Below are 15376 nucleotides of genomic sequence, written 5' to 3' on the forward strand. Positions count from 1 at the left end.
CATTTTTGGTCACTTTTAACCAATGTTATTTCTGATTTAAACAAGGATTTACACCGGTAATATGACTATATACTATGGCGCAAATAATAAACTTTCTGGATAACAGTGGATATTATTCAGATAAAAAAATAAATAAATGTGGTTATTAATAGAATTAATAGAACAATGGACCATCATTTTGCTGATTTTATGGATGAGCCCCAAAAATCTCTCCCCTTTATTCCCCCTTATAGATGGCCCTGTCTCCACATGACTGTTCTTCAATGTTCATGTCTATGTTCATCCACCTTCAGATACAGTGGGGGTCTCTGGTACTTTTCTTTTTGGGGTCACGGGCTGAAAAGGTTGAGAACCACTGGGTTAAGGTAAACAGCTTCAACTGGTGTCACGTAAATAAACTTGTACACAATATAGATTTAAGGAGCACTGTGCACCTGATGTGTGGTGTTACAATCACAAAATAAATACATAAATAAAAGGAAAAAAAAGTGGAAAACTACCTTGACTGATGCATCTATCAACCTACCCTCAGGCTGTGCTCTGTTCATATGTGAGAGCCGCCCTGGGGAAATAGCTTCCCCTAGTGGCCACTGGCATAAAACATGCATAAACAACCACCTTCAACTGGAAACCTCACCCCTCGTACTCACACATATTAAAAAAACCCAAACCAAAGTTCATTCACTTTTAATTTTTTTTTTTTTTTGAAAGTTTGGGTTACTAACTCATTAAATATTGTAAATAAAAATGGAAAATGTGTTGTCTTTAAGCTTCACATTGAGTTGCTTACCCATCCGTTCCATAGGGAATACTGCCCTGACCCTTCTCGTGCTCACTGTGGGATAGTCTCGGATTCAGCATGACAGTTATATAATCCTCTTCCCCTCAAAGTATTTTAAGTATTTTGAAAAAAACCACTAAAACAAGTTTTTCGTGGTCTTGAAAACATCTTCTTTACTGTAAGGCAGGGGTGTCAAACTCATTTTAGTTCAGGGGCCAAATATGGTGCAGTGTGATCTCAAGTGGGCCACAGATTTTTTTGCGGTAAAAGAAGTAATTTCAACATTATTGTGCCCTAGTTTGCACTTCTACACATTCATCAAACATACAAAATATGTAAGAAACCGACAATATCCAAGCAATAAGTGACATCAGTCCCAACAGGATCTTTACTTTAAATTTCCTATATTTTGTGACCAATTTCTATTTAATAAAGGGAAATATTATGTCATAATTTGAGTAAAATTAAAGGATTTTGTAAATATTTTGAGTTTTTCCAACTGTTTAACATAAAAATGATTGCAATCACATAATATAAGCATCAGGAAAAATGTGAGCCCCTGCAAATATTGCTGAGTTTCATTTATACAACAATTTTTGGATGCTCCAAAGGGCCAAATTTTGGCTCCTGAGCCTGTAGTTTGACACTGTAAGAGCTTGTTTTTGTCACCAGACTGTTAACTTAACTTAAGCACTTGTATATTAATTGTATATATGAAATAAAATTTGATTGATTGATTGAACTAGTGTAATAACTATGATGGTAAAGCTAATGGTTAATGCTAATGTTATTGCTAGGCTGATAATGATGCTAGTTAAATTATTAAACTATCAATAATACATTTAATATTAATAGAAAAAATTGTTACTTGTGGCCAGATCTACAGCAATACTTATTAAATGTGTGATATTTTATTCTCGTAAAAATATAATGTCAATGTTAAATGTTAATGTTAAATCTAAATGTTTAATATTAAATCTAAATCTAAATGTTAAATGTAAATCGAAATGCTAAATGTTGAATGTAAATGCTGAATCTAAATGTAAATTTTAAATCTTAAATCCAAATGCTGAATTTAAATGTCACGGGTGCAACTAAATATGTAGCTAATGTGCTAATTCACCGGAATTAGCTTTCATTTTGGTATTTCCAGTGAATTTGCATATTAGCTAAATATTTAGTATGACCCGTGTCATTTAGATTTAGATTTAACATTTAGATTTAGACTCCATATTTAACATTTGGATTTAGATTTCACATTGATATTATATTTTTACAAGAAAAGAAATATCACAAATTTCACAATAATTGCTGTAAATTTTGTCAATAGTAAAAATTCACACATGTTTTTCAAACGTGGTTTGTTGCTAAATGTTGCAAAAAGTTTCTTTTAGCACGTGCAACTTTACAGTTGGTGCCCCATTGAAAACTGGTCACCAACTACTTAGTCTTAAAGGTCTGAACCAATGTCTCTAATGACATTTTTGTGGCTTCAGCAGGTCTAACAGCAGCCCCCCACCCTGAGGATCCCCAGTTACTTTGCACCATGTGGGAACTTTTGGCCCCGCCCATAAAACGCCCCATAATAAAGATGTGCACCACTCGTACAGCGACGCTACTTCTACGCCATCACTCCCTCACTTCTGATTGGATGAGAGTTGATGTTAAAACTCCAGCTGTTCTATCCCACACCTCCCGCCCCACCTCCTCCTTCCAACATCTGGTTCAATTTTAACAGACGCGCTGTTCGACCAATAAAAGTGTTATATCTGAGTCAGACCGCGTGCTGTGATTGGCCCGGAGTGCGCGCTCGTTGGCGGGAGGGAGGGAGGGAGGGGGGGAGAAGGAGGAGAGGGAAAGGGTGAAATTTCATGGGATTCTTGTCATCCAGCTGTGTGTGCGAAACTGAGAGAGCTCACGGTGATGGACCGAACCCAGTGCGGATAGTCCGAGCAGGAAGCTGTGCGCGCCATGGAGAATTAAGAGAAGTGTTGGAAACATTTAGATAAACACACCCGAAGCTCTTTGATGCGCAACAGCACTCACATATATGGATCTTTAAAACACCCGATGTTGGATTTTCTGCAGAAGACGGAAACCACGTGGATGCATGTGAAAGATCTGGATTTTTTTTTTCTTCTTCTGATTTGAAACAGTGAAACCACCAGCAGCAGCAGCAGCAGGCAAAGGAAAGGAAAGGAAAGGCGTCGTTTTTCCCAACTCTTTTTTTTTTTGGGGAGGATTTGCGCCTCGGTTCTGAGGAGAAGGAGGGAATCACTCACTGAAGTGTGTGCGCGGAGTGTGGAAAAGAAAAACTGTCAGTGCTTTGCTTTGTAACCGTGGATGAGCTGAAGTGCCACCACAGAGAGGATTCTTCTTGGACACCGGAGACCGGAGCGCGCAACATCTGGAAACTATAGGCTCCAGACGCACCAAAGCCCAACATCCATCCCCGTCTTATATATTTATCTCCCCCCCCAGCTTTGGTTTCACTATCCACGGCCTTTTCTTTTACTTAAAGATTACAGGCTGCTGAGGACTTCGCAGGAACTGATCATGCGATGACTGAGCGCGCTTTGGGCGCATCGAGCGAGTCCATTACAGGTATGGAGATGCCTGTACATGCACTTAAAACAGAAAAAAATCTATGTATAGAAATGCTTTATTGATGGAATTATGAGGATGTTCATTCACATCAAAATATGCATCGTTTTTATTAAAAAAAAAAAAAAACTCGATATAACCAACCAAAATGCATTAGATAGAGACAGATTTTTTATTTATTTTATTTTTTTGACTTCCAGTGCGCATTATTTTCCACATGCCCACTTAGATGGAAGACTTTTTTCATACATTTACAATTAGTTATGAATGCAGTGTGATGCAGTTGGTCTTTTCTGTATGTCAGATTTGAAATGTAACATTTTAAAAGCCTAATTAAAATGTGTATGATTTATACTGAGTGTGCTCACAATGCAGCACTCTCCTGGTATATTTCGGGAGCCTGTTTCCAGCCTCTCACCCGTGTGTGGTCCCTGCAGGAGGTGAATGATGGCCGAGGATGGAGAAGATCTCTCCGGGGTCCCTGATTCTGATCCCAGGGACTCGGAGGGTCGCTCGTCTCTGCCTAGGACATTCATCCAACTCAACGACCTGTCCGGGCTCGGGACTGCAGGTGGAGGTGGAGGTGGAGAGGGAGGGGGATTAGGAGGAGGATGCGGGGGCGCACCGGAGCTCGTGGCTGCTGCGTCTGTAGCGGAACCCGCGGCTCCACCTCCTCCTCCTGCGGCGGGGCCCGACGGGGTGTTCACCGGCGGGGAAGACGGGTCTGTGAGCGGCGAGGAGGACCTGCCCTACCCCACCCTGGCCCCGGTGGTCTTCTTCTACCTGAAACAAACCACCCGACCCCGAAACTGGTGTCTTAAAATGGTCTGCAACCCATATCCTTTAAAAACAAAAAACAAAAAAAAAAAACTTTTACCAGTCTGCTCAACTGCGCATGCGTCCACCAGTGGCAGGTAAGAAAAACCCAAGTCTTAAGCACGTGACCTGCTGGTTCTTCCCGCCAATGTGGACAGGTAGCAACTAGCGTAACTAGCTACAGGCCATATTTGTCAAGTTTTGGATTTTAAATTATGGGAAATTTCCTGGCACCCGCTACAATCGTTGCACCACCACAACCAAGCTCCAGTATCCCTTAAATTTTAGGACAGGTGTATAATAAATGTAAAATACACACTTATCAACCACTTACGAAACACAATTAGGTGATTAGAATGTGGTAGGCCTACATTTGTTGACATTGAAAAGATGTGAAAATACTAATTATACAAAGACTTTTTTTATTCAATATACTTACAGTTCATATAAAAGTCAACACATTGCATATTTACTGTTAATTTCACATTGTTTGTCTTTAAGTTAGGCATTTACATTTTATTTTCATTACATATTTTATTTTATATATCTATAATATTTTTCATTTTTTCTCATGCTCACTCATGTGGTTCTCTGGTATTCACTAATGACTTATTATGCACATTTGTTGCAGACTTTACATCCTTTAACACTTTTTTTTTTGGAAAGAGTGTATATTTGTGGCTCTTGTGCTTGGCTAATTTTTCATGCTGACTTATGTCGTTCCTTCCCCCGTGGGAGACGCTAAAATCTCAGTTACAAATCTTACAGAATGCATAACTGTGTCCCATCCTGCTCCTCTTTACGAAGGTAAACTCTCTGAGCCTTTGTTTTTTTTTCACCGGAACGTCTTCTTCACATTCATCCATCTCTCTTCTTAGTTGTTTTCGGGTTTGTTCCCACTGTCGGCACTAATCTAGTCTAATTTAATTTAATCTAATCTAATATAATCTCTAATCTTGCGAGAGCTGCCACCCAGACCATTTCAAGTGGCAGTTCTCGTGAGGCTATCGACAGCTTTCAGTTTAGAAAGGGAGAGGAATGTTTTTATTTATTTATCTTTTAACTCTTATTACATTATAATATAGGATATTTACAGGAGAACACTAATACAGGAGGATGGCGGGAAAAAGGGGTAAAATTTGTTACTGTCCCGGACAAAAAGGGAGACTCAACAGATATGGTTTTAAATCTCTCTTGTTTCTGCCCAATTTACTCGAACCCACTTCGTTGTCTCCGTCTTTGATATGTGGATATAAAAATATGCAAGAATAAAGATTTTCTTTATTAGCCTTTAAAACAACTTCCTGATACAAACAAGGCCTACATCAGAAGTTTTCTTTTATTAGCCTCATCATATTTCCCCATTAGCTTTAGCCCACATTCACTTCCATCACTCTTAGAGATTCGTGGCCAAGACACATTTTTTTAACTAACTTGTTTGTTTCATTCTTTGTTACTATAATTTAACTAGAACTTAACCGCTATAACATTTGTTTGCTTCTTTGCTGCTTGGATCGAGACCAGTGTTTCTCAAATGGGGGTACGTGTACTCCTAGGAGTACGCAATGGCACGACAGTCGGTACTTGAGAGAGAGAAAGACAGATAGGGTGAGAGAGTGGATAACATTTGAAATCTGTTTTATTATATTTGTTTTTAGTTAAAAATGACAATCATAATAATGATGATGGAAATGATCTTGATTCAGAACATGAACTAAAAATATAAGGGTCAGTCTTGACCAGAAATGATCAAAACTACTGAAATAAATCTATTCAGGAGGCGCTAAATACTGTTTCATTCCACTTATTAACAAAATGAGATTATTTAAAATGTGTGTTATTACTTTAAACAGTATTCTGAGCAAAAATGTTGCAGTCGGTGGTACTTGGATTCCGAAATAAAAGAAAAGGGGTACTTGAGCCAAAAAAGTTTGACATTCACTGATGTAGACAATAAGCTGCAATATTGTAAAGAGCATAAACACAAAATTATTTTTTTATCAGAACTGGTGTTTTAAGTTTAACCAATTGTGAAATTATACGTACCAGTAAAACTCAGACAAGTATTTATTTTGTTTTGATTTAAGGTCTTGATCTCGTGTGGAATGGTTATGCTATAATTTCAATTTGCGAGAGGCTGGGATTAATTACGTCGCAGAAAAATCTCTTTGCATGCATGTAACAATGGACAAGTTTGCAGAACCATAATAGCCAGTAATCTGTACCTTTAATATGACTCTGGTTGGAGACCTATATCATAGGCTAGCAGCGGTGATCGCACTTTTCGTATTACTATCCTCAAGTATGTGTAGTTTACTGGCCCATTCATCCATTTTCTGACCCGCGAGGCAGGGAAACACCCTGGACAGGGCGCCAGTTCACCACCTAAAGTTCACTGGCCCCTCTAGAGAAACGTTTAGTTAGCGGTTGATATCAGATATTGGTCCGATATCAGCCAGAAAACGAATATCGGATTTTATCGGACTGCATCTAAAATCTCCGATATATATTATATTATATTACATTTATTCAATTGTAGAATACTGTAGATATTATGTTGAAGGTTAAAATGTATGTAACAATTGGCTAATAATAAATGGGTTAGTTTTTCTCATACCTACTGTTGCTGACTATTGTTCTCTGTTTGAGTAACAGCACTTGATCACGCCTTTTCTAACATTCCACACTAAAAAATAAGTAATAGGAGTATGTATGATTAGTGCTGATATCGTATCGGATCAATATCGGTATCGACCTCAAGGCTGCAATATCGGTATTGCATCGGAAGTGAAAAAGTTGTATTGGGACATCCCTAGTTCCGGTTCTGGTCCAACATTTCCCCCTGGTCAACCATTCATAATGGAAGTGTTTAGATTATTCTTTTCTCCTCCCTAATCATAATGTTTATGCTATTTTTAGGTTATTGATACACACCGTGAGTGCTGCTTATCGAGCCCATCCTATTGGGGCAAAAGGTGGCATAGGGCGGAGTCTATTCATGTCAAAGAGGCTTATTGAATCCTTCGTCTCCAGCGCGTTATTGATTGATTCCTACGAGCACTGGCCTGAACTGATGCAGCGGTTCTACAAGAAGGAAGCAGCAGGGTAAAGCCTCCCTGGGGACAACATTCTTTTCTCAAAGTCTTCTCTTTCATTTAGCGGTTAGCTAACGTGTGTGACAATATGTCAGCGGTAATGTCGTCAGTGCTTTCTTGGCTCCCAGTCTTTGTTTCTTTCCACTAGGTATCTGTCGTCCACAATATGTCTCTTCTGCCCTTTTCTGTTCCACCACATCCCCTCCACTACCCTTCATTTGTTTTCATTTTAACCAGTCCGTCCTCTTTTCTTTAAAAAATGTCGCTCGTCAAGTCTCTCGCACTTGTTACTCTTTTGGTGCTCCCTCGGTTGCAGCTCTCTGTTCTTCCTCTCCTTCCCTCTCCTTGTCTTTTCTGCCGAGCTTTCTCAGCAATCACGGCTAATCTCCATGTCTGTAAATGTCAAATCTTTTAAAGGTCTCACAAATGCTCACTTTGGGCCATGAGGGCACAACAGTTCCCCCCGTGACACCACGGGGATTGAAGCAAATCCTTAATCATTTCATCCACGTTTGAAAATCTCAAACATTTATTTTGCACAGGCTTTCACATTCAGGAGACAGTCGCAAATTAAATAGCAAAGTAAAAAAAAACAGCTTTGTAAACTATGAAAAAAACAAGTTTAAAATGTGCAATATTGCAAAATGAGTAAAAATGATCTTGGGTTACTTGGCAGTGGCCATCTTCATGTTGCTGGGGTTAAAAATGATTAAAATCTAGGAATTAAAAATAAAACCAATAAAAATGATTAATTGAGGAGAATGTCCATCCATCCCTATGATGGAGTGACATCTTGTGTTTTGCTTTAAACTGCAAATTAAAATGACTAATACAGTTGTTCGTGAATGCAAACTTTTGATTAATTTCTGCAAGATGTGTACTCATTTGTTTCATAAGCCATGTATGACTGAAAATTAGGGATGTAACGATTAATCGTAAGGCAGTTAAAAATGGATTCATAGGTATCACGGTTCATATTGATACTGTGAAAATAGAATCGCAGTACTTTTTTTAAACAGCAGAGGGCGCTATCTATTTAGCATGGCCGGCCCAGCCTATATGCAGTCTAAGCGGCTGCTTAGGGCCCCCAACCTGGCAACCCCACTTGCATGTTACTGGTACTGCTGTGCATTGCGCGCATCAAAACTGCAGAGCGCATTTCCAGTAATCTATCCAGCCATGCATTTGTTTGTAATTACAAACTGGCAACCTAGAGAGTGACGTTGGACCTGACCTTGTCACGATTGGTCAGCTCATTGTAAGCAAGTAGCGTGGAAGAAAATACCTGATACAAACAACAGCACTCGTCATCTTGAAGATAATTTATCCGTCCAGAAGTGTAGGCGGCGAGCTACCTACTACTCTTAAACATGTTCGTAAATGATTCCTTACCCCTTTAGCACCAAAGGAATATCTGTAATATTACGTGAATATCTGTAAAAGTCACGTTTTTCCATTAGCTCTGGCTGCTAGCATAGCATCTGTTCTTCACTGCTAGAATAGCGGCATGCCAACCGACCACTGGGTTACCAGCGCCCTCTGCTGGTCGAAACAAATATCTGATGTAAATACAGTACACTAACTGTTTTTTTAAAGTCCAATTGTTGAGGCACAAAATACATTTTCAGTTGCACTTTTAAAAAGAAAAGGAACTATTATGCATTTTTTGCACTGTTTACTGTAGAGCCAGAATTTAAATTAATAGGCCTCGTCTTCACTTGTATTATTCCTTTATTTATTTCATTCAGAATTTAATTTTAGTTAAATTGCATTGTTTTGAACAGTTTATCAAGGGATTCTTTTGACAATGAAAGATAAAGGAAAATAGTACAGTATTTTCAGTATTTTTCAGTCATCATTTATCTACAGTTCCATTTTGTAAAATAAATCATGAGAGAATCATATCGTGAACTCAGTATCGTGAATCGAATCGTATTGGGTGTTGAGTGAATCGTTACATCCCTAGTGAAAATGATTCCATGTCATAGTAGATCTATCTATAAAACAGTTTAAAAAGGTCAACCCATCAGAGGAGTGGAACTAAAGGAATGTGAATAAACGGCCTCCTGATCTGTTTATTGGGTTCACATCAAAAATCATGAAGAAAGGGAGTCATTTGATCATCACTTGATCAAGTCTTTCTTAACATTCCACACGACAATGTAAGTAATGTAAATATGAATGATTCGTGCCGATATCGTATGGACCCAATATCATTATCGATCAAAACACAAGGCAATATTGGTATCGTATCGGAAGTGAAAAGATTTTCTCAGTTTTGCTGTGATCTATTGTGTTATTTTGATGTGTTATAAGATTGTAGGTTTAGTCGAGTCATTGTAAAGCAGAGAGATACACAGAGTTTGTTGACTGCTTTGTAGGAGTGTGACGATATCTCGATATAACGATATATCGCGATATTTTTTGCACGATCGATTATCCATATGCTCGTGCTAAATTTAGATTTTTTTTTCAGAATTTTTTTTTTCATAAACCTTTTCTACTTTTTCACTAAAATGTGCAGGTACGTCTTCACAGAAATTTTGTCACCATTTGTTGAAGGAACCAATATATTGTTTACTGGAATATTGCACTATAATGGTGTCACTGGTAAGAAACACCCTATTTTATGTATACACAAAGCACTATTGGAGATACTTATTTGTTTATATTCATATGTTGACACATATTTACAGAAATGTTGCACTAAAATAGTGTCACTGTTCATAGGACAATTTTTCAATGTATTGTCTTTCAGAGATATAAACTAAAAATGGTATTTTTTCACTTAATCTTTTTTTTTTCTTGTTATGTCATAGATTATGTAGATTGATGTCTGACCAATATATCTGTAATTGCAGTATCGCCATATCGTGAGATGATTGTTACCGTGAGCTATGTATTGCGTATCGTATCGTGAGGTACCCAGAGGTTCCCACCCCTACTGCTTTGTGAGCACATTTTTAAAAAGAAGTGCTCTATTTTTCAGGGTTTTCTAATTTATTTTGTATTTATTTTTATTCAGTTGGAGAATATTGTTACGTTTAAGGTTAAAATGTATATAACCCATTGGTTGGATATAAAAGGGTCAGTTTTTGTTATACGTAGTGTTGTTGACTATTGTTGTTTTGATGTATTATAAGATTGAGCCGTTGTAAAGCAGAGAGATACACAATGTGCTCATTGACAACTCTTCTCTACTGCTTTTTTGTGCGTATTGCTAAAAGAGGTGCTCTAAAATAGATTTTGCAGTTTCCTTTTTGCCAAGTCAACTCTCCCAGTTCAAACCCGACAACATCCTAAAGAGAATTGATTGTTTTCCACCAAGATCTAATGTTTCTCCTGAATGGATCTAGATTACCCATCAGTCCTAGAACCTCTGTGTAATTTCCTATCCAGTGCGTAAGGTCGCTCTCCGTTTTATGCTTTGGCCTTTAAAGTGTATCTGTGCTAATTTCAGAAAAGGTCAGTGATTTTGTAATGCTGTGTAATCCTTGCACGATCGATCCGTGTCTGCCCCCACTGAGCGTGTGTTTGAGCGCGCTCTACACGCTGTGTGTATCCACAGCAGCAGCAGATGTATCTGTATCTTTATTTTTAACTCTTGCACTCTTGATCCGCGGTCCTCCTCTGCTGCTGCCGCCTCTCTGCGCAACAGTCTCTCTCTGGGAGAAATAATCCTGTGGTCGTCGCTCTACCTCCTGCTATAAATATATTCACACATGCAGCAACAGCAGCAGTAGCCAGTTCTCATACAGGAAAAGACTGATTCTACAGCCAAATTCACTCCAACAGGTACAAACTAAATAAGCTCCCGACCTGACGTGGCCCACGAGCCTTTTCCAACAGTCTGAAGTAATCCCGACTCCTGGAAGCCTCGTGGATATATTTAAGGTGTAATTGAGGACCCCTGGGGCAGGGGAGGCCTGTCGTCAGTGATGTTTGGCCCAGCACGCTGCCTGTGTGAAATCCAGTCTAATCATTCCTGTTGGAGTGTTTGAGATTGTGTAACAGTAACACACGCGCGTACACTTTCCTCCGCGACTGTTGTAGGTGTCTGCTCTGCTTAATGCAGTGCCAAGAAAAAAGGAGGAAGATGAGGAGGAGGAGGAGGAGGAAGGGTTTATTGAGAACTTGTCCAGCGCTTTTTGTCTTTTAGCTCACACTGATTTAAAGCAGTGGATTACATAGTCTGTGTGTGTTGGCGTGGTGCTACCTCGCTTCAGTCATCACATTGAGATCATTGGATAGTAGTTTAAAGCTGCAGTATGTAAGTGCCAAGTGGTTCCGAGTTTCCTTTCCTTTCCTTTCTTCCTGACCTCCCCTTCTCCTTCTTGTTGCTGCTGTGGGGTTGGGGGGTTTGTAAGAATGCAAGTTTTTTTTGTCATCATTTCGTCAGAAATCCCTAATCATCCTTGAGCATACAATAGTCCCTCACTATAACGCGGTTCACCTTTCGCGGCCTCTGTTTCGCGTATTTTTTTTACAGTGTAATTTTGCATGCATTTTTTTTTTTACAGCATATGACCGTGCATTGTGTTCTGCATCCTGATATGCTGCTGCGTTGACACCGGATGCGTCACGAAATGTCCGTACGTCCAGATTACATACAAAGTCAATGGATAGATGCGTCCCAGATGCAAAATCTTTCCTGTGCGGCGGTGCGGTCTGATCCGCACGTTAAGAGTGTTGGCCGTGCAGAACATATCATTAGAACATAACCCCCACAATAAACGAGGGACTACTGTATTGTAGTCCAGGAGCGTGACGCTGGACTTCAGCCAATCGGAGATCTTTCTACAAACGTGTGCTCCATGAGCTGTTTTGAGCATTTCTATTGGCTGCTCGAGTGAAGTCAGGCGAGTTCACGCACCGTCGGTAGTAAAAGTGTAAGGCTAAAGTCTCCATCGAGGCGTTAGGAACAACAGTTACACAACAAATCAAGTGGAAATCAGTGAGAGCTTGTGGCGGCAGTAGACGCTGTTCAGGGCAGTAACTACAGAGTGATACGTACATTCATGTTAGAGTCTCTAAAACACCAGTAAACTCTCCAATAACACAATACACTGTAAAGTCCATACATTTGTCACTAGCCTCTTTTGAGAAAAAGGCCCTAAGAGCGTTCACAAAAGATACCGGTATGGGAGGTTCAGTTTCAATTTAGGTTTCAAAAAGGAGTGAAGAGAGTATTATACATACTGCAGCTTTAACCGCTGGCACTCAGAGGAGCGGAGGGATCAGGAGAAATATGCTTCTGATCTGTTTTTTTCCTCCCTCTGCTTCGCTCGCTTCCTGAAAATTAGCAGCGCAGCCTTTCTCATTTGTTGCTCGTTGCGCTGATGCATCCATCAAGTAATACAAGTTGAAGAAATGCCTCTTTCCTCTTTTCCCCAGTGGTTTCTGCTTTCCTTTCCTTTCCTTCCTTCCTTCTTGTTGCTGCTGTGGGGTTTGGGGGGGGGCATGTGTGGCATCCTCCACAGCTGCCAAAGAAGAGGGAAAAATAAGGATTAAGTGAAATTACAAGCGAGGCCTGGTGTGAGAGCGCAGAGCGTTTTAGGAGGTACAAGCATCGGCTCCTCCCCTTCCTCTGCTCCTGGTTTTACAGAGGGAGAGGTTTTGATGCGGGGAGGCTGTAGTAAACAGTTGTAAAAGACATAAACAAAGACATTAGTGTTAGTTTGGCTTTTATTTGTGCCGAGCTCGATGTGATCGTGTTGAGGCGAGTTTGCCTTTCAACCCCTTTTTACTTTTATAGCTTGGCAGATATGTGAAAAATATGTTCACTTCTGGAAGAAAGCATGAACATTTGTACATGGGTTTTTTTTTGAGTATGTGGAATTCATTTTTAATGGGATCCACACTGGCAAACAAATGGTTCCAACTCATAATCGAGCTATCCAAGACGGTCGCCATCTATTTTCAATTTGTACATTTTGTCATAACTTTGGTTCTATTTGACACGTAAGCATGATCTCAGTGGCCAATTGTTTTCATAGTAAAAAAAAAAAAAAAAATCAATAATATATCTTAAAATACCATAAATTGTGCTTGGATATTATGGAATTCCTTGACCCGGATAACCTAGAATTCGCCTATGGTCCGTATTGCCAATTTGGTGGCCATCTGGATTTCTTGATTTTGAGTGTGAACCGTGGGTTTGCAAGCTTGGATCCTATTAAGAATGGATTCGGCATACTTTAATACCCCTGTGTACAAATTTTCATGCTTTCTTCCAGAAGTGAACATCTTAGCCTAATCTTGCTACACATCTGCAGGGCTATTAAATTGACGGAACCTTTATTTGGGTGGAAGTTATCGTTAATGTTTTATCTATAGCATCTTTTTGTAATAGAATGAAAGTCAAGTTCTTTTCTTGTGTGGCTTCACTTATGCAGCAAAAGATTAGACTCGATGAGGTATTCATCTACCTAACCATGCATAGTCATACTATGTGTGTGTGTGTGTGTGTGTGTGTGTGTGTTTGTGGTTCTTTACCCTGGGATTAAAGTGTTTTGCAGAGCATGTGACGTGACTTGCATGTATTTTGCATGTAAAGTGCTTACTATCAGCAGCATGTCTTTGTGTGTTGCGCGAGTCTGCGTGTATTAAGACAGAGCTGCACAATTGTATTAAAATTTAACTCATGAAATGACTTATGCTGAGCGATTAAAGATGCTTATTGTCTAAATGTATTATGTAGGATTCAGATGAGCCTGCTACTCTTTTGCAGTCATGCTACAATCGTCAGTCAGTCAGAATCAGATTTCATATGTCCTCTTTTCTGGGTCGCGGTGGTGTGTGTTTTTTGGAGTCATTTTGTGTCTTTTGGTTTATTTTTCTGTCGTTTTGTGTATTGTTTTTGTTAAATTTCTAGTCATTTTGTATATTTTAACATTGGAGTTTTAATTTTTGGAGTCATTTTGTGTATTTTGGTTCATTTTTGGGTCCTTTTGTGTATTTTGGTATTGGAGTTTTAATTTTTGGAGAATTTTGTGTTTTCTTTGTTAAATTTGGAGTCATGTTATATATCTTCTCATTGGGGTTTGTACGTATATTTAGTTTGTTCGTTTTTTCCTCCTCCTCCTCCATTTTTATAGTTTATTTGGAGATCTACATGGTCTAACATACAAGGTTTGTGACTTGGCTTAGTACACAGAAATGACGCACTTTTACAAAGGGAGTACATGTAATCTCCACACAGAAAGACTACTAGGGTGTAAACTCCTGTGAAAGAGCTGTTCTAATTGATGTCCAACACTTTCTCTTTAAAAACTAAGTGGTGCAGCAAAATCTTGCAAAAACCAAAGAATTCTCCCAAGAAAAACAGCCCGGTGGTTGGTATTCATGTGGGCGTGCACATGTTGGCGTGGTGTTTAGCTTTTATGCCTGAAAATCTGTTACATTTTGTATTTCATGTTTGTTGGTTGAGAATCCGTGCTGTTCGTAACTCCTGGCATCTGTACAAAGGAAACGAGTGAGCGTTGATCATATTCCTGTCCAAATATCAGCAGCAAGAATGTTTTTGACTTCCTTTATCTGTGTGAGGATGTGACACACAGACCTAACACATACTACACACACACACACACACACACACGTTTATGTTAACTGGGAGATCCGTTTACTGGCAGTGACCTACGGTACTCCCGCTGATTGAGCCGTTGCCACACTGAAAGTGGTAATTATCGATGATGAATAACATAATGTATGAAATGGTAGATAAAGAAAGGGTGAAAGAGAGACAGTGGGATGATGGAGAGCGAGGTCGTGCGCAGACTCCAGGAAGGTGTGAGTGGACGACTCAGCATGAGGCCTGTTCCTAATGAGGAGCTTTGTTAAAACTGTTAACACAAAGAAAACCTTTCTCTGCTTCTCATTTTCCTACTCTATGGCTGATTGTTGCAGTGTTTCAACATAATAAATTATGAAGGCTTATGGTTGCACACCTGGAGGTTAGGGTGGGTTTTCCCCTCCTCATAGAATACGTTTCCCTCTGAGGCATTTTAAACATTTCAGCTGAAAAACTGCTTCCACTCTGACTAATAGAGTCCACTTTAAAGAAATCCCACAGATAGCTACT

At 39.4% G+C, this 15376-nt stretch overlaps 1 protein-coding gene across 14 annotated transcripts in view; it reads left to right on the plus strand.

The window, feature by feature from the left end:
- Positions 1 to 2687: 2687 nt before the first annotated feature.
- cacna1g (calcium channel, voltage-dependent, T type, alpha 1G subunit) overlaps positions 2688 to 15376 on the plus strand; it is a 329241-nt gene continuing 316552 nt past the window's right edge. For all 14 annotated transcript variants that reach the window (XM_028475732.1, XM_028475730.1, XM_028475738.1 and 11 more), the window contains exons 1-2: positions 2688 to 3385; positions 3823 to 4221. In XM_028475732.1, coding sequence (XP_028331533.1) covers positions 3830 to 4221 — 392 coding nt within the window. In that variant the 5' untranslated portion in view covers positions 2688 to 3385; positions 3823 to 3829. The remainder of the gene's footprint in view (positions 3386 to 3822; positions 4222 to 15376) is intronic.

The sequence above is a fragment of the Gouania willdenowi genome, chromosome 19 (genome assembly GCF_900634775.1).
Source record: "Gouania willdenowi chromosome 19, fGouWil2.1, whole genome shotgun sequence".
Classification (NCBI taxonomy): Eukaryota; Metazoa; Chordata; class Actinopteri; order Blenniiformes; family Gobiesocidae; genus Gouania; species Gouania willdenowi.